At 33.7% G+C, this 21,545-nt stretch overlaps 1 protein-coding gene across 1 annotated transcript in view; it reads left to right on the top strand.

Moving 5' to 3' along the window:
* Nucleotides 1-1,504: 1,504 nt before the first annotated feature.
* LOC120632980 (titin) overlaps nt 1,505-21,545 on the top strand; it is a 57,941-nt gene continuing 37,900 nt past the window's right edge. The window contains exons 1-2 of the mRNA XM_039902989.1: nt 1,505-4,482; nt 4,575-4,834. Of these exons, the coding sequence (XP_039758923.1) occupies nt 1,732-4,482; nt 4,575-4,834 (3,011 nt within the window). The 5' untranslated portion in view covers nt 1,505-1,731. The remainder of the gene's footprint in view (nt 4,483-4,574; nt 4,835-21,545) is intronic.

Raw genomic sequence — 21,545 nt, 5'->3', positions numbered from 1 at the left:
TCTGGAATATTTGCGGTAACGTTCGGAAATTGTCAAGGCTGTATCTAGCAACTAGCCTACATAAAAAAATCTAAATTAATAACCTATTTGAAGTGGGTTGGTTTTGGAGCATTCAATTGAGGTCTTCTGCCTTTTTTTTAATGGTGAATTAATAGTTATTACGTTATTTAGTTAATGACCTCATTTATTAATAAAAGTCGCTATTAGTTAACAAGTTCTACTAAGAAACGTACATAATCCTTATTCATTAGGATTCCGTGTATATATCGTGACCATACATCCCGCTTTGGGACGGACAGTTCCTCTTTCAGACCTGTGTCCCCAGCGAGAACAAAAAGGTCTCGTTATCTCAAAACGGACCTTTATATTGGATATTTTAATAAACATGGTAGCTGCCAACAAAAGGTTTTCTAATGAGTCTTTCTAACATTATGGAGATTTAGATATAAATCATTTAGACTTTTATGTTAGAATTTGATTGTTGGACTGACAACAGCAAATCTTGTAATTTTCTACACTACGAGTACATAAAATAAAATACACTTTATTGTACACCAAATACAAAGCATTAAAAAAAATACACAGTTAAAATAAAGAAGAAAAGGTACAATACGCGGCCTTATAGCTTAAAAGCGATCATTTTACTACTTGAAAACTAGATCCAATAGGAAACTCATTTTTTTAGCGAAGAAAAGGTAGGTATAAAACTATTGCTTAGGTAGATCTTTGAAGTCATTCATCAACCGTAGCCTATTAATGTTCTACGGCGGGCACAACCTCCTCTCTTATGTGACTATAAGAGAGACGGTTTTAAAGCATACCTAAGTCCGCCACGCTGCTCCAATGCGGGTTGGTGGGCTTTAATGACTATTATTTTAACAAGTAAAATAACTGAGACTGACGGCTTAACGTGCTCTCCAAGGCACGGGGGTTGGCAATAGACACTGCCAATTTCCTAACTCCGGCCTGGTACTCAAAATTCTTAACAGAAATACACAATACGAAACAATTATGACCTGTGCCAGGATTCGAACCCAGGACAGTGAACTGTAGTTGGACTTGCGAAGTATCGATCAACGAAGCAGTTTTGAGTCACTAAGGCTAAGTAACTTAGCTAACATGTAATACGACCTTTTAACAGTCTTCTTCGTTTTGAATAAAAAAATTTAAAATAGTAAATAATTTCGGCCATATTGCAATGCCCTGACGAGGTGTCATGTTCATATTTCTATCTACCCAATAATGTTTACAGTATTGTGTTCTATTAATAAAAAAACGAATTGAATTAATTGAAGTTTTTATTACCCCGAATTACGTCCCGCTATGGCGAAAAAAATAAATGGTCACGTTAGGTATACCATTTTAGGTTTGAGTCTAACAGTGAGATGTGAGCGCTTACGTGTCGCGAAGGTCTTGTGGGCGAAACGACGAAGCGTGGTGGTAACGACTGACGACATCAAGGCGTGAGGGGGGACCGGCTCGCCTCAGCCACAGATTCCGCGAGCCAGTCGCTAGAAGCGCGCGCGCATACAGCGATATACGACACGAACGACTCTCGCGAATTGTTTACCATAATATATTTACATAGTTACATGGCAAAAGTTTGACTCTTTATTATGTGATAATTTTATTTAAACCTCGAGTGTAAGATTATTTAATCGTTTTAATTTAAGAATCTCCTCTCGTATGAGTGTATTTAATTTGTAATTTACGTAACATAGTGGGACCAAAATGACTATAAAAAATAAAAAGACTAAGCAATCAAATACGTCCGAGGTGACGTCTAAGAGTGCGTCGACAAGTGTTCAGAAGACCAGCACCTCGACATCTGTGCAAAAGAGCAGCAATACACTTCAAAAGGTCAGCTCGTCTGGTAAGAAGGTACGCTATATTGAAGTAAAGGTCGAAGAAGACGACCCGCTTATGATAACTGATGTCTCTGATCATGCTTCTATAAGTGGATCTACTGTATCCGAGCATTATAATAGCCACCCTCACTACATAATTACGGAGGCTCCATCGATATCCGATTTATCACAGACCAGATCTCAAGAACATCATGTGAGTGACATGGCTCAATCCACCAGTGGTGAATTTGTATCTAACTCGGTAGTTCAAGAGTCATCCTCTACATCACATCAGCAGAGTTCTACAAGTGAAATACACCAGTCCTCTTCGACATCAATTCAGCGTTCTGGCTCTAGCCACAGCCAACATTTTGACCGGACGACCGATTCTTCTGTTAATAATCAGACTCTTAACACTGCATTTATAGATAACTCGGCGCACAATGTAACAGGGTCTAGTAATACATTTATGTCAAGATCTCATGGAGCCAATGCAACAGAATCTTTTATTCAATCAGAACGGCAAAATTTAATGGATCAACAATCTCGGGCAAGTAAAGAGCGAATCACGAGCCATGGTACGACTTCAGTTGGTTCACAAAATGTTAATAATCGCGAGAATGAACGTAAGAATCTTTCTGATTCATCTAGGAGAGATCAGACAGTAAAATCTGATCGTTCAAATTTTTACGGCGGAGAAGGCAGCCTGGATAAGAACGTCAAAACAAAAGAATTTAGTAGCACATCTCATTCAAGTGAATCTAAAAGTAGTAATGTGAAAAAATCTTCTTCGTCTTCATATGTAGTTGAAATTGTTGATGGAAAAGAACGTATAATTGACAGCTCAAAGAGAGAATGGGGTGATGCTCAAGAACATGCTACTAAAGAAGATTATGCCAGTATCAGTGGGACGGGCATAAAACCAGAATCCGCTCATAGCGTGCAGAATTATGATATGAAATCTAAATATGATACAGTTGGAAAAGATGGTAAGCCAATAAATGAAATGACTGTAAGAGAAAATTCTAAATTTGTGAAAGATGGAAGAGAGATTATGAGCCATGATAGTAGTGTATCACAAAAAGATAATTCCATTCAAAAGCAACATAGCATTACGCGAGATCAGATTACCTCGAAAGATAATATTCAATCCACCACCACATCTCGAGACCATGTTGATCATTCTACCAAATCTCGAGACCATGTTGATTATTCTGCAACTGCAGACTTTGAAAGTCGTCAAACTGATAAAAATATAGTTGAAAGTAGAGTACAGAGCAACAAAGTAAATAATGAAATTAATAGTACTAGGCGACGCAATGCTAATGAAACGGATTCATCTAATTTCTATGGTTATGATTCGACTGTACAAAATCAACTTCGCAAAGTAGGAGATATTTTGCAAGTTTCTGATACGAAAAATCTTAATTACTCTACGAAAATTCTAAAAAGCAACACAAGCAGTGCTCAACAAGAATCTACATCTTCGTATGTATTCGAAGTAGTAAATGGAAAGCAGAAACTAGTTGACAGTTCTCATAGAGAATGGGGAGACAGCAAGGACCACTCTACTCACGAAAAGAGCCATCAAATAAGTGGCACTGGAATAAAACCACAACATGAATACACGCGTCAAGTTTTAGATAAAGAGGCTTTTTATGATACTGGAAAAGATGGTGTACCTAAAAGTGGTACTTACGCTACTGAAGAATCAGTTTTGTATAAGGATGGGAAGCAGATAGCATCTACAAGCAACACTTATGGTGGCGATTTTACTCGTAAACCAGCTATAACCGAGTACACTGCAGATAAAGCAGATATCCACAACAAACGTATTAGTTCCACTAGTGATAAAAATATATACTCTGATACTTTTGTCTCAACATCTAGTGATACACAGTCAGATATTCATGATACGAAAAATGTAACGGAAACTACTGATTTTATTTCAAAAGAAAAACAAAATCTCACGAAAGAAAGTACTTCTACGTCTACTTCTCAAACTAAAGATACATTAACATCCTATGAAAGAAGTACTGGAACCTGGAATGGTAAATTCACCTATGAAACTGATGATGAGAGGCCTAAACGCCCTAAGCAAATGTCACCATTCGGAAGACCTGAGAAGCCTAGGCATCACCTAAAGAGACAAGACACGGAAGAAAATATAATATTGTCTTCAAGGGACATAAAAGACTTTACATCTATAAGTGACCTGCGAAAAATTATTGAGTCGTCATCGACAAATAAAGACGTTACCGTTAGCAACAAGAATATCGTTATAAATAAAAAAAACATTGATGACAGAGTTTTAAAAGAAATTATCGAAACCGTTAATAAATATCCTTTCAAACGAATCGATAAAGTCACATTTGGAACTAAAATCAATGAAGATGTTAAAGACCTTTATGAAGGAATCGACACTGAAGAAACAACAGTTTTACATACCACATCAGGTGATACTATAAAGAGGGCATTTGAAGTAGATAAAACACGCAGTCAAATTGAAGTAACTCGTTATATAACCGAAAATGGAGTAACCAGAAAAGTAACTACTTACGAAGATGCTAAAGAAGACGAGAAAATAAAAACGGATGTTTTTGTCGACAACAGCTCGTTAGACATCAGAAACTTGGTAAGTAAGCGCAGTTGCTAATAAATATTCAACGATATAAATATTACGCGTAATAAAGTAAAGTAAAAATAATGGTCTATATTTATTTTTAGAAGGATGTCCGAACAACGAAAGATATACGCGAATACGACGTGGTTGATCGCGCAATTACCGACACCACGAGGGAGGATACTGTCGTCAGCACCGTCTATGATGAAACCATCATAGATGACCGAAAAACTGTGCACGACGACAGGACCGTAATAGAAGACACAGTCTACATAGAAGAGACCAGGCCAAGACAAGGTGGCCCCAAAAAACCAGAGAAAATCGTCCAAAAAGAACAATGCATTTGCGAAATCTGCACCTGTGGGTGAGTTAATTATTATTTTTTTACTATATGAAGTAGATCCATTTACTTTGTTTTACTTATTAAATAAAAAGCTAACACAGCTAACCGTGATGGTTAACCGTGGTTCTGCGTGGGGATTAAAAACAAAAAAACTTGTTCCACAAGTTCGCATTCGGCAAGTCGATTCGGATATAAACTGCAAATTTTATTTTATGTCACAGATCCAAGTTTTGGTGATCTGAATATTCTGCTATCATAAATTGGATAACATAGTATTCGATTGACACCAATATCGTTAATACCTTTAGATGCTATACATTAGGAATTAAGCGTTATTATCGGTTTTACATAATACTGAAATATTAAAATACAGAATGACGTGATACATTCATGCATGTAATAGTTTATGCTAACGACAATCTAGGTGTAGACATGTTTGCATATTTCTTTATCATTACATCCTTTTAAGGCTCGACGTAGATTATAAGTTGGTTTTAAGGCAGTGTAGTGCAACCGATGCCATAAACACTGCACGCTGTTTGAAAATTGAGCCATGCCTATTTTAGAAAAATGAAATGTTATTTATTCACACTCAACTTTTTATAACATAAACAACTTTTTAGTGTAAAGAATAAGAAATAAAAAATATAAAAAAAAAAAAAACACATTCATAAAGATGATCTCTTTTTATTATCAACAATTTTTTTTTCTTATTTTTGAAACATAATATAACGTTGGAATTTAATGTTGTTTAGGTACCTAATGATTTTTTAATCGCCCTTTAAATCGTTTAGCCATACCGATTAGGTTTGTTTACCTTTACGTTTGAGTATATTATCTCGAAGCCTTATTTAGCCTATCAACAGGCGACAGACAAGGTTATCTAATATCCGAAACAATTTGTAACACATTAGCGAAGCAGGCAATACTTCGTTCAATTCTGACCATAAAACTACTAATTATTTGTTTCTGAGAATCTACTCAAATTCGCAATCACCAAAATAGAAAAACGGCTTTTGGCATAAATCTCTTTTGATAAGTTTTTCTTATAAACGAAGTGGCTCTTTAGAGATGAGCTGTTCTTCTACATATTCTGACCTTTTTATACCTCGTTTTATTTCGTTTTTAGTACAAAAATAAACAAATAAATAAAACAAGCACTCGTAGAAATGTCCTGTATACGTTTGTTCTGCATCTGTAACATGTTATCACACGTTAAATTTATTCAATACATAAAACGATTCGTAATGAATATAAATAAAATTACACTCATCTTCAAATAGGAGAAATTCACTGACTACTTTGCTTAGAATGTTATTGTTCACTCTTTTTGGCTAAGTGCCTAGTATAAAACTAGTAGTATGTATGACCTTCAATTAATTTTGGAAGTCCTAATTCTTTAAACATGCACAGGCATATTTAGATAAAGTGTAACAATTAGTTTGATCTAGCATAACTGTTGCATTCATATTCTTCATTATACTCATATGTATAAGTAGATGCGTTAAACTAATACCATACAATATTATAATCTACATACAATATATAAGTCAATTAAGTGACATTTTTAGATGCTCTGATATTTATTGCATGATGAATTTCTAGATGCTTTATTTTGACAGGCTTTAATATCTACACTTTCATAAAATATCGGCTCAGCGTCCATCTGCACTCAAGATAGAGTAATAAATATTATTTTCAAAATATATTATGTTGATTTTCGACAAGGGTGTTTGCCGATTTTTTGTTTGTTCACTATCTATCATAGAATCATCACAAACATACATACCTGATGTTGTAGAATTAATTCCCTCTAATTAATTTGCACAAACGATTTGTATTTTTGTGCAAATTAGTTATTTTCTATATATATATTTATATATATATATAGATATATTATATCTTGCTGTAGTCGCCCTTATTGCTCATTCATAACTCACCATGTTCTAGGTGTTACGGTGACGTAAATATAAGTCAATATAAATAAGACTTTATTGTCGTCAATACCTTAATTTGGTAAAGATAAAACACAAGTGACTCACAACCGGTGGAGTCCTTATATTATCAAGCGTAGGCTGTGTCTAACCAAAAGACATTTGACGTCCTCATTCGAAAACTCGTTTAGATTGTCTGGCAATTTAAAACAATGCTTTTTTACTTTAAAAGAATTGGATACAGTTAATATAAAGTGCATAATACACATTTTTGTTTTTCTATTATATTCAGTTGGTACTTTTGGTCATTTCTGTTACATATTGGCACAGTTCATCAGTTAATCCTACAGAGCAAAGCCTGTTGTTCTCAATATGATATGACTTTTTAGTAGAGAAAAGAGCAGTTAAAAGAAGTTCTATTAAATCAATTTATTACTAACTTTTAAAACGTTACGTTACATTATGTCCCGGTTGTATTTTTAATGTCATGTTAATTGATTTCCCTGTCAATAATTGTGGACCAAATTTAAAAAGTTATTATACCCTTTTTTTATTTTACACTTCCCATGGGAATTACCATGTTGGGCTCCGATGAAAGTAACCATTGGAAATCAAGGGGAATCCTCGAAATTTATAGATACCTACAGTGTTGACTGAACTCTCTCTCTCTCTGAAATAAAATCTATTACTGATTTATTGAAGTTAAATGTTTTGTTCATAAGTTTTTTTTATGTCGTAAACTTGCACAGATTAAATAAATTAATCAAGTAGCATCATTTCAATATGTTATGTTAACCAAGCAACCAACCAGCAAAATCAAGTTAGATTTTTAGCACACAGGTAGTTAATAGGATGGATATTTAGGCCTTTTATCCCAGGAAAACAAACAGTTCCAATGGGATTTGTAAAAAACCGTAATAAAGGCGACGAAGTCCGCGGGCAACATCTAGTAGAATATAATCTTTTCAAGTATAAATATGCCAACATTTCATGGGTACTCTGCAACAACCTTTTTAACGATTTCGTACCGTGACCTCGCCTTTAAAATACAGGACCGGTTCTTCTTTTACACTGATGTTGATATAGTACCTAATGTTGTTTATCCTATATCTTAAAGCGAATACACAGTATACTATATGCAGAGACATCATGACTCTACATTTACATTTCCTAGTGAAAGTAAAATATTTGATACCTACACATCTGTTTTCTTTTTTTTTTATCAATATCAAATTATCAGTATAGTAAGCCAAAACTCTCCAACGTAAAAATAAGGTAACAAAATACGAATACAGCTGAGAATTGAGATGGCTTTACGCAATAACTTTTTCTCTTATACATACACAAAGATCTTGATTACGTGTCTAGCTATTTGCGAGGTTGTTGAAAAATACCAACTAAATTCATATTTCGATGACCTCCATGGCGCAGCGGTGAGCGCTGTGGATCCCGAGTTCGATCCCCGGCAGGAGCAATATGGGGTTTCTTTTTTAATTTCTATCCTGGCTTGGTCTGTCGTTCAGCAATTTAGTGTTCCGTTTTGATGCTGCGTAGGAATCGATTAGGGGTAGGTATGACTGCTATACACATTATACAGGTCATCACTTAACATCAGGCATTGCAGCCAAAGGCTAACTTGCAGTGAAATAAAAAAAAATAAAAAAAAACTATACATAAAGCCTGATTGTATATTATATTTTGTATATTATTTTGCTATGCCTTGTACAGTCAAGGTGTATTCATTGATGAATCAATGAATGAATAAAAAAACTTGTACACCACAAAATGTACATGATAAAAAAGTACAACAAAAAAAGTATACAATTTTTCTATTAACTAATATTAATTAGGCAATGTATACCATTAATTTGTGTATTCATAAAGAAATTTCGTATTATTTTATTTGTTTTAATGTTTAATACCTAACAAGTAATTATAATATTGTTTACGTTATAAAAAACAGGTTAGCAAAAAAAAATGTTAGAGATATTTTACAGAAACAATAGTTACAGTTAAGTTAGTTAGTTTTTACAGTTACTTGTTTTATTTTCAGTTCATAAGTACTAGGATACAATAAAATGAGGCAGGCTCTTTTTATTTGCTCATATTATCAATTTCATTCATACCTAACTATTCGTACCTACTTATTTATTTACTGCCAACGAGAAGTGGGTGGCAAATGGCGCCTACTCAATTGCACCAACCTCCGTACCAACTGTTGAAATTACTTCCACACGTCCTTGTGCCAACTTTTATTACTATAATTTTATATGACATCATGATAATTCGCATTGTTGAATTGGTAATGACAGGTAAATTGGAGGCGTACGAACTGGATTGTTATTTGCGTTTGTTACATGGACCTTACGATGTACGTTGTTTACTAGCAGATGCCACCGTTCTTCGTCCAGCGAATATTACGGTTTTTTTACAAATACCATGTGAACCATTTGTTTTTCTGGGATACAAAGAAACTTATGTTACTCTCCGTCCATTCAACTATCTATCTATACTCCAAAAATTAAGTGGATTGGTTTAATTGGGTGAGTTAGAGCGTAAAGTACCAACAATCACACTTTCACATTTAAAATATCATGTAGGATTACAATATCCAGAACATTAATTTCCTGCTACTTTGCACAGTCCTCTTCTCTTTTAGGGCTTAGGATTTAGAAAATCTATACGTCTTCAAGCTTTTGCTGATCTACTTTAAAACCTAGCGCTAATTTCTCTGGCCTCTTGCGCCATTTCGTGATATTTATTTCTACAAATGTTTTAATGATATCGTTAAATGCCATCTCAAGAGACATACGGATAGGAAATCATTTGCAATGTTTTTTTTATCTACCTTTTTTATTTATCTAAATCTGGTTTGTTAACAGCCTTTTATTGTAAATAGAAGAAATCGCAAAACTAGTTTCAATAACTAGTATCTTGGGAAAGCAACGACAGCATTTTTGCGGAGTTCCGCAAGGAAGAACATACCTACATTGTATCGATCAAAATACAACCAGCGATAGTGTTGGTACTACAGTAAACAAGCAAGCCAAAATGTTTGGCACTTCTGATTCATTAGTATTTCTTAATAAATCATTTAATAAAATAATTGAGAAACTGCATCGTTGTCTTTCGAATGAATTTAATAATCTATCTATCATTTAAATACAAGAAAAAGTCGAAAAGGATAGCACTTTTTTGTTTGGAAAATATTTGAAGATTTTTGATTGATTATTAATTTCAAGCGTTACAAATAGATTAGTGAGTTGGACTCGAATAGATAACATCAACTACTCATATGAAAATGACGTCGGTTAAAAATACTAATCGGGTAATCTCAATTCGGTTGTATTTTTTAAACGGTTTCTGTCATTTATAAACGGATTTGAAAAGTTTCATATAAGTTATAACATCACACACACATAACCTTTTTTTACTTGGCAACGACTTAAAAATTTTGTAGAAAATATTTATTTCTTGCTTTTTAGTTGTGTAACAAAATCGGTTATTTTTTGTCAAATGTTTTTTTAAATATATATGCTTTCATCCATAACAGTGGTGTGAAAGCAGAATACATTCCATTTTTCTAAATGTTTAGTCAAGTGATGGGACAATAATTACAAAGCCCACAGCTGTTATATTACCGTTCCACACATTCCGTATTGATGTTTAGAAACACGTACATATTTAGGATAGCTTCATAAATTAAACTCTAGTAGGAACTTACTTGTTGTTTGTTTGATTGCGAAGAATTTTTTTGAGAAAAATTAAATCGATGTTGTAACACAACTAAAAAAAGAAAATAAATATTTTCTGTAATATGTTCAAGTCAGTGCCAAGTACAATGTAGAAAATTACTTGATATGGATCATTCATCATATACTTCCCCTTTTATAAATAAGCAACGAAAGTACCAAATAGTTATTGTCTACGGGTAAGGATTCACCAACTGAGTTTCACAAATAAAACTTTATCTATTTCCTCTTCTATTTCTTTTTATGAGTATTTCTCTTTCTTATTTGACAGGTTAAAAATTATGGTTTTGTTTGATATACAAATCATACGAATTGAATCCTTGAACAGCTCGTCCGGGGAAATAATATTGCCATCCTTAATGCAGCCGCCAAACAGCATTGCTGTGTTCCGGCAGTGTGACAGGCTCGGTTGACGGTGTTTTTACAAGCAAAATTGCCATTATACATAATACCATAGCCTCAGTTTGATAGACACAGGGCGGTATTGGATAGAATACTGGATTGAAGCTATAGCGTTACTTTGCTGAAATCCATGATATATTATGAAAATTAAGCTTAATTTGCTATATTCCGCGAAAAGCAGTGAATCTGTAGGGTGTAATTTATAATTTCTTCAATCCTTATAATCCACACCAAACAGATCTTCGGCAATGTACCCTCTACGCACGTGTCGCTCCGAAACCGGTGCATCATCATGCAGGGCAGGTACAGGGCGGAACTTTGTATAACGTGTTCCTTGCATGCCCTGCGAAGTGTTACTCCATTTATTGGCGAAGTTTTTTAAATCACCAACCGTTGAGCCATCTGCTTTTTACTTCATAATACATATCTACTATAAAACAATACAATTTTTTTCCACAAGTACAAACTTTTTACAATACTTATACTCCAACCCACCACGTCGCGTAGCTCTCCCGCTCTACAAGTTAGTTCGGTCTAAATGTTAACATTTCGTCATTCTATGTGGTTGTTTTTGAACTATTGGCTAAAAAATTTATGCTTCTTGTCATTTAAACATTGCAAAAAGGGTAAATTCTCAAATATTGTAGGTAATATCTAATTATAACGCATTTTCCCTCATTGATTATTTAATACTGCAATACTTATGGACATGTTTAAGTGTGCACTATATCATGTGACATGTCTGCGATAAGAACTTCGTCGCCGCTTAATTAAGACAGCGCTACAACGAGCTGATTATAATATATAATAAATAATAATAATTCATAATATACCTACCTAACTACTTAACTTGTTGTTTATTTGTTCTTAATTGGGATCTCTGTATGAGGATGTTCTTCGGAATGACTATACGTTCGACTATACTATACTATAACGTTCATTGCAAGACTATAAATAAATATGCAGTAATCGATGAATAAGTCAAGGTTTAACCACAATTCCTGTACAGTACATAACGTGATTGTTCTCTTTGACCGCGACTTTCCAAGTATATGTGTTATTAAATAGGTAACTATCTGTGAGCCGCGTTATATTAAAAAAAAACTATTCTCTAGCGCATACAAAATATATACGAGTATAACCGGACTGAAACTTCCTGAGAATAGCGCGTTCATATATACATACAGATAATAGTATTGCTTTATTTTGTAATCATTTGCTATTAATGGCAGTTACTAAGTAAATAAGAATAAAAAAATAACTATTTCGATCGGAAAGTAGAGTTACTTTTTTATTTTGGTATTCCATTGAAATAGTTCAATATATTGCTTAAATATAGTTCAACGGGTACATACCACGATAATATTTTTGGATTTGACGATATTTCGACTCAGTGGCATGGATCGTGGTCACGACGGGACTCCCGTATGTAAGTATGTCGGGTACATTTTTAAGAAATGTTCATTAACCACCAAAATCTCAGTTTAAAATCTTTAGTTCAATATAATTTTATATTAATTACCTATTTGTTGGAAACATTATTATAAGTAAGTCCATATACCTAGCTAGCTAATAGATATCAAATTTATTCCCTGTATGAAATATTATGAACTTAGAAATTACATCATATGGGTTTTCGTAAAAATTCAACATAAACGTAGGTAAGTACCTCATATAAAGGGACAATAGTAAAACTACCATGTCAAAGTTGTTTGAACTCCCGTGGGTACCAATAGGTATTTCATATACACATTGATATAATCCGTTCTATTGTTAGAATCACTGAATAAACAGGTCGTCTAATGACATTTGCATGGCATAGGTAGAGTTAAATAACATATGTATTTATACATTGTAAACTACCACGCACATATCATATACGCTGTATTAATAACACGTATTGTATATATTTATTACTTATTAGAAATTTAATGGAATTTTATGAAGCGGTGATAGCGCATCCGGTTGGAGCTCGACTTCACTTTCGGGGAACCAAGTTCGAATCCCAGCACGCACCTCTAACTTTTCTGAGTTATGGGCGTTTTAAGTATTTAAAATATCACTTGTTTCAACATTGTGAGGAATCCTACCTGAGAGTTCTTCATAATGTTCTCAAAGGTGTGGAGTCCACCAATCCGCACTGGGCCAGCGTGGTGGACTACGACCTTAAACTCTGCTCATTGTGGGAGGAGACCCGTGCTCTGTAGTGGGCCGGTAATTGGTTGGTGTGAAGAAATTTTAAGTCAAGAGTCAAGAATCACCTCTTATATCATGATATGACTGATCGTTTAGCCAATGAAGACTAATGTGTGCGAGTGAACTTTAAACAGGTACCATAGAAAACGCCTAAGGAATAAGGTTAAAAAAATGTTAGTCAAAACTGGTTAGGTACAGTTAATAGTTCACTCTTTGGAGACGTACATTCAGGGCTTTTATCCATTACGCTGCTCTAATGCGGGTTGACGGGATTGATAATAATAATTAATAATCGGACGAGATGGATGTATTTATATAAGAAAAACCCAATAGGTTTTGGCCCAACCCGGGAATCGAACCGAGGAACTCGTGGACAGCAGTCGAACATGCTCACCAGTGCATGAGTGCCTAGTTAGGTAAAATCGCGTAAAGTTGTCCAGTATCGACAGTGAAAACAAGGGGTGGGTATACGCTGTGCATTTTCCAATAATTGATGCACCCTATTTATATACTCGATAATGTTTATTTTCAATTCCTCCGTCTGAAAGCTAGTTTACACTTTACAGGGTAATGAATACACCAATCGAAATGCAATACTTATACTCTTTGTACAATCCGTAAACTCTGAGCGTAAACTTACAAGCCATAGGGCAACATTAATAATCTGTTTACACAGTAATTATAGAACACAACAACGGCCCTGCTATAAAATATACTCTTTGCAACTTTTGTACCAATTATTTAATATGTTTATTGTACCTAAAAGTCAAAAAGCAACATTAAAAATCTGTTTACATAAAATATTTCGTGCAACACGTGACGAGACGGCGCGGCGTGGAAACTATGATAAATAGCGAATCGCGATATGAACAGTGGAGTTTTCACGTAAATGTACACGTAAAGAGTGACCTATAGTGTACGGAACAGAATACGCTGTTCATTTCATTCATTTTTAAAATACATAACATTATTAGTAGAGTTACTTAAATGTATGCAAAGTAATAATTTTTGTTATAGAACTACCAATCAGTAGTAGTCCTACCGACTAGTAACTAGTACCTGCTTAGCCAACTTTATGTTTATTGAAAATACAAAGAAATTAATTAATATTTTAAATCTTACTAAACATAACTCCTTATATTTTCTATTGCGTAAAGATCTTTTTATTACTTTTACGTGTAGAGAATATTTAAAAAGAAATTACACTAAATCTGTTACAGACTAACAGATTAACTTAAACTTAGTTTTTTTATTAGATAAACTTAATTTTTTTTAACTTGTCTTATTAAAAATTAAGTAATAAGTAAAATAAAAAAAATTAAGTTTATAGTTTCATTAATAACAAATTAGTGCTGTCAATTCTGTTGTTATTTAACTCAATAAATACATTAAATCTCATTAAATCAGTTTTTCTAGACTGTACTTTCTTTCTAGACTTTTCTAGACTGACTGTAGTTGGTACCCGAATCTCTTAAAGTGTTTTTTATTTAACTACAATAAATATATCCTTTGATTGCCATGTCACTGAGTGATGTTGCCGTCTAAGATGGTAGGGAGCTTACCTGTTTTCGGTACGGAAGTTATATTAAATCAATTATAAAATTTAATTTAAATGGACATTAGTAGCGTAGGTACTATGGCGCGTCGGTCTTTTATCTTCAATAGGTTTTTATTGATTTCGTTTGTATTGATTTGTATAGTACTTTTACAGGGCGATTCCTTATGAAATATACATTTGCATCCTTCAATATTATTTCGTAATTGTTGTTAAAACACGTTGTATTTTATCTCGAAAGTTAATGATGATGGATTTAATCAAACGTTAAATGATATAAAAAAACATTTGATTTTCTGGTTTTTCAGCAATATCAGTGTCCCGATTGGGCACTGAATTCTCTCTTAAAGGTGAAATTAAAAGCTTTCACGCTAAAAGCTGCCCCAACAGGTGGCATTCAACAATTATAATATATATAACCACAATATGATAGTGATAATCACCGGGATTGACAGCTTATCATGGTATGTACATCACAACTCAGACCTATTGATTTAGAAAATAATTTTTAACTTTAATTTGATAACGTATATCTACTTTAGTTTTAATATAAATGCTACCTACAAAAAAATTATAACACTACCTGCAATGTTATTGAGTGTAACATATTTCTTAAAGTATATCATCAATATTTTTTCTGTCGTCATAGCAAATCTATGACAACATTTGACTTTCAAATTTATTGTAAACACAACTGTTTTTTTTTAATCAAAGGTTTGCTCCTGTACTCTTTGATACTATATTATATTATGACAAAACTCCAAAAATATTAATCTCAGGAAAAAGTTTTGGAAAAGGTTTTCAGTATCATAAATACCTACTTCATATTGTATAGTAACTAAGAACATCAAACATGGATAGGTTCTAAATAGCCCAACAATTGCTCAATGGCTCTGTACAGCCATGGCTCGTACAAATTACAATGTGGGTACAAAGACCTTTTTGCGACATGCCGTGTCGCAACCCAGTGTCACGAGCACACACTAGCCTAGCCTCTTGTCACACCCGAGTACCTAAATGGGCATCCCTGCTTGCTTTGCGGTATATTACATTTGCTAGCAGCTACCTTACCACTTAAATCTTCGACTTTGAGTTAGTCGGTGGAAGGTTTTATATTTTATTATCTGGTCTAATGTTTTGGTTCTGGTCTCTGGTGTAATATTTTGCGTAGGTATAAAATGACATGATTTTGAATACTACCTGTATTCAAAATCATGTCAGGTCAATCAGGTGGAAGACAACGTTTCACTTTATAACATCGGAGTTAAAAAATGATATCGAGTAAAAAATACTATTTTTGTCTTCCCGTGATTAAATACCCGTTACTTTCCCATCGTACTATTAATATATGGCATCACCTTTGTTACAAGCTGTAGGTACGTGACTAGGTTAGCGCTTAGGCCTTATATTGGGCACTAGATATTCGCGACACGTACGGGACCAGTCGATTTGACATGCCTGATAGCAATATATTTAAGTGCACTGTAAGTAACTTCTTTAAAAAATAGCTTTGATAAAATGGCCTGGCAAGTTTTTTTTTTGGGTTTCATGTATATTAAAAAAAGCCTATGTACCTAGTGAGCATATATATATTGTTATAGTGCGGCAGCAACGATATTACATACAGAACGTTGTGACATGGTAGAACTATTTTATCTACGTATTTATTTTGTATTGTTTTTGTTATAATGCATTAACACAAGATAATAGACAAAAATATACATAAATTATATTAATCCCGCTAGCATTTCAATCCACCGAAGTAACTTCTGTAGTTATTAAAAAGCTTGTCTTGTTTTTTATTAAATGTCTAAATTTTATTTAAATCCGTTCAGTAGTTTTCACGTGATCGCCGGACAGACAGACAGACATAAATTAAATAAAAATCTGTTTTGGACTCAGTGTCGATTATAAAGCATCCCCCGGTCAAAATTTTCATAATATATTAAATGTACAGAAATCTTCCAGTTACAGTTTTATTATAAGTATAGAATGCGAGAATGTGGATAGACATACAACGGTTATTTCAAACACCTTTGTTTAAAGCACTGTTACTGGATTTAAAAATAAAATTGTCTATAAAATTTCTTATTTCTGTTATTTTCATTCATCGAGGTTACGACATTTTAAAATACAAACGAGTCGAGTATAATCTTTGCTGCCTACAATCACGAAGCACCTTCGAACACGTTCAATATATGTCTATTACAAGATTACGCTCTACATATTCATACAGGTGTCAGTCATATTATGCTATGTCCTTGGAGTTGGGGGAGGACATTGTCTTTACCTTTACTCGTGTTAAAATATTTATAACGTACCTATGGCCATGAAATGTAATGTACTTATTATTCTCGATACTGGATGTGTGCTTATATTTACAGAATATTCCACACTGACGTAAAAGACGAAACTTTTGTAATGTCGTGTCTCATATTATTCCAGATGATTAATAATTAGAGTTATAGCTCTATTTTAAAAATCACGAGGAATCGGATTCAAGCGAGAATCTACACGAGTTTAGAAAGTTAGACCTATCGTTTACAACTTTTAATCCAGTGAATGAATGAGCTTAATTTTTTTTAATCCGCGAAAAACAGGAAAACCTGTACAAATTAATTTATTCCGGGTTTTTTCAAAATGTTTATTACATATCATGGAATTTCGCAAAGTAACGCCATATCTATTAATCTATATGTTTACTGTTTACAATATCATTGTATTTTAATATCTATCTATTATCATGTATCTCCCGTCGCGGATTTCACGATATTAATCACGATCGCTCCTACGAATTATTTCGATACTTGTATTGTATGGTAATTTTTAATGGCGGTTTTACTGAGCTCCCATTTGCTTGCTACGTGATGCTTTCACAAAACATCGTGTTGTTTAACTTTATTGTTGATATGTTTTTCAATGAACAAGACTAAAAATATACCCACCAGCCAACCATTCAATATTATGTACCTACTTAGGTACCTATATGTTTCATGACAAATGGTGCTAAAACTGTTACAGAACTCGTAGCTCAATAAATGCGAAAGTTGTTGCGTGAAAGGACAATTTGGTTATTTTACTAGTTATCATGTTTTATGACATAAACAGTGAATAGCTATTAATTTTTCCCCTTTGTTATTGTGTGGAAGTACTCGTAGATTTTCTTGACATAGAACAAAACGAAATCGCTCCTTCTTTTCGTACGCTTAGGTCTTTAAAACTACGCTGATTATAATGTAGTCTTCAACAATAAATAGAGTGATCCAAGAGGAAGGTATATATGTAGTACACGCATATTATAATTGCCAAGAAATTCAAATCATTTTGTGGTATATAATAATCCTACGTCAAACTGCCCAACATTAGTATGAATGAATGAATGAATGAATACACTTTTATTGTACACCACATAAACATAACAAATTAACAGTCAAAATTTAACAAAAGGTATACAATTTGGCGGCCTTATCGCTACATAGCGATCTCTTCCAGGCAACCAAAGGCGCTAAAAACAGCTCAAGAAGAGAGGTAGGTGGTGCATTTAACTGTACTGTGTTGCAAATAAACATGCATAAACCTATATATACAAATATAATATGTACATATAACAAACTTACAATAAAATATATAGATAGTGATAATAATTAATATATACCTATATAATTAATATCAATAATAAATAAATATATACAATATTGTCAAACCACAAATAAAACAGAAGGGAATAGGCAAGTTAAAGATCCGCAGATGCAGACAGAAAATGATCTTTGACAAGTTTTTTAAAAATGGTAATAGACTGTGCCTCTCGGATTTCAAGAGGCAAGGCATTCCAAAGCTTAACAGCCTGAACAGTGAAAGATCGGTGGAAGAAAGATGAATTATGTGAAGGCACCCTTAAGATCAATTTCCTTGCAGTACGGAGAACTTCACCAGGGCGACCAACGAATTCAAATTTTTCCTTTAAATAAGGTGGAGAAGAAGGAAAAAACAACACACAGTAGAGAATAGAAAGAATGTGCAAATTCCGGCGAAGTCGAATAGGTAACCACTTGAGACGAGAGCGAAATTGTGATACATGGTCATATTTACCTTTATATTTACCATTTTTTTTAGTATCTACATTGCACCCGTGCGAAGCCGAGGCGGGTCGCTTGTTTAAAATATTAAGCAGGGTTTATTACAATACGTACGTTGATCTAACATAAGACGCGGTGTATGGTAATGACGGCCTTTCCAAGAAAATATTTCGCGGCTTACATGCATTGTATGATAATTGCACGCTGGGAATTCAGTGAGACATGACCAACTTTTCAATAGCACTCACAATCATGAATGGTAATGTGTAGCAATAATTTAAGCCGTTCATTTGAGAACACGATTTTGGTTACACAATCACAACGCGGGTCAGTTTTAAAGTTAATTTCAAGTTTGTACCGGAAAGACCGACTAATTTGATGAAAAGCAAACTTGTGATTTTAGTTTAATTAACTATAATTTTAGATAGAGGCAACCAGTTCAAAACTTATTAATTCTGGATTAAGCTCCTAAAAAAATTATATATGTCCGCCTATAGATGTTACAACATCTATAAGCGGACATTATTCCTGAATTTTGGCGTCTTCTCGTGACACAGGCCGTGGCGACGCATCGCCACGCTATATGATTGAATTTTTGTATTTCGTATGTAACAATAAAAATGAATATTAATTTTGTAATAAAACAGTAATTATTAAACGACTTACAAAAAGGAGTGGTTATCCATTTGGTTGTATTTTTTTTTATTTGTGGAACAAATTTGTAATTCTTTAACTTTTAATTATGCAATATCTGCAATAACTTACAGAAAACAATTTAGATGTTTCACATCTGCCAGGCTAGGCGTCCCGTGACGTCTCACATGTTTTTTTAACATTATTGTCTGCTTGTATGTATGTTCGAACTACTTAATTGTTGGAACGGTTGAATGGAAAATATTACTTGTCAGAAATTTTACTCAAACAAAGTCTCGGGTACTTAGTTTAAAACGAATGCATTGTCTCATTGCCTTGATTAATCGCTCGTTGCGCTTGCAAATCCACACTACCTAAATACCTACTATGTACCTTGTACTCGGTATTCACAATGAGCTTTTATGGCATTTTAACGAGTCCAAGAGTGATAGAATCGCTACGCCAGTAGACGGTTATAAATTGTAATAAGCCAAGTGGAATACTACGCCCACTCCCTCCTCAATTGAGCCAGTTCGTACTGAATTGACCTAAGCGTGTGTGGCTATTAGACAGAACCGTTTTCAACATCTCATAAATCACTCACGTCCGAAGTTAATAATCCAAAATCTTAAGATCAAATAATTTATTTAGTTATATAGTACATGTACCAGAAACTTATATAAACTCATAGATACCGTATCGCTTATTTGTCAATATTAACAAACAAAAAGTATACCTAACGCTATATAATTTCACATTTTAACTGCCACCTTTATCCCTACATTTAAGAGAAATTCACGAATCTGACGAGTCCAGAATCTTTCCAATACCAAATAAAGGATGTCCTCATTTTAGCTAAAAGTGATTTTTAAGTATTATAAAAATCGTCCTTTATAGTTAGATATGTCACCCTTTTGCAAATGAGCAATATAATCCTTTTATTTGTGGGCACGCTGGCCCGGTGCGGATTGGTGGACTAAGCAATATAAAACAATTATTAATAGTTTGAAATGACAGTGACACGGGGACCCAGGTCACAAAGGGTGGACGGAAAAACAAATCGATGACAAAATAATATGAGGAGTAAACATTGAGACAGAAAACAATGGAAAAATTGCCTAAGCATTATCACGCTGATGTAGGGTGTAGAGAAAGCTGTTTTGTACAACAAAATAATCTATTGACAATAAATTATTAATTTATATTTTTATAATGTCCAACAGTGGACTGTATCATAAAATTGGTCCAGCCGTTCTTGAATTATAATTGGTGTAACTAACACAACTTTCTTTTATATATATATATAGACTCGTACTGGAGATTTTCTTCATTTTATATCATCTGCAGTCCCTGTGCATACCCTCTAAGGCTCTATGCACGCCAATGGTAGTAGGGATAGGATAGCACTATTTAATGTTATCTTCTATCTGAATATTGGATCAGATTGATTATTAATTTCTACAGTAGGCGTCGATCACTAATAAAAATTGATCAAAGTATAAGTTAAGTTCTATCAAGTTTCCCGGGCAGAAGTTAGTCACGAGAGATAGATCTGAACATTGAATACGGTGATTTAGTCCGGCTGTTGGCGTGGCGATGCTTACGTTTCATAGGATTTTTTATCGTAAGAAATCTGAATATTTTGTTTGTGATGTTATTCTTTTTTATATGTGTGCCAATTTTAATACGGTATACAGTAGTAGTCCTGTCTGATAAGTTCATCAAACCATGACGGTGGCGGCAAGAGGCTTGATGACTAACTTTGATTCACTATCCTATAATGTTCGGAAGTATCTAACTATATCCAAATCAAAACCTATTTTGGGCAGAAATTAATGGTCAACAAAACCATTAATTTCTATAAGGCCTTTTTCTGTAAGGTTTCTGTTAAAATACAATACATCAACAAAATATAATTATATTTAAAAAAATATTTCCTGGGAAAACGCTTGCTGGGTCGCTTACCGCACTCGTGACGCCACAGGCAAATTAGACCTAGCAAATCCTTGCAAAAGATTATTCATTTTCGTATTGACAACAAGAAAGTTATCAAGTGATATTTTGAAATCACAAAATACTAGATACACGTAAAGGTTTTCGAAGTTCAAGCGGTGTAAAATTGGGTTTATATAGACGTGACGTCACAATTTTGAATTCGGCGTTTCACCTTTTAGATCGCTAGAT

Source organism: Pararge aegeria, chromosome 21, assembly GCF_905163445.1.
Source record: "Pararge aegeria chromosome 21, ilParAegt1.1, whole genome shotgun sequence".
NCBI lineage: Eukaryota > Metazoa > Arthropoda > Insecta > Lepidoptera > Nymphalidae > Pararge > Pararge aegeria.
This window is presented reverse-complemented; position numbering and strand designations above follow the sequence as displayed.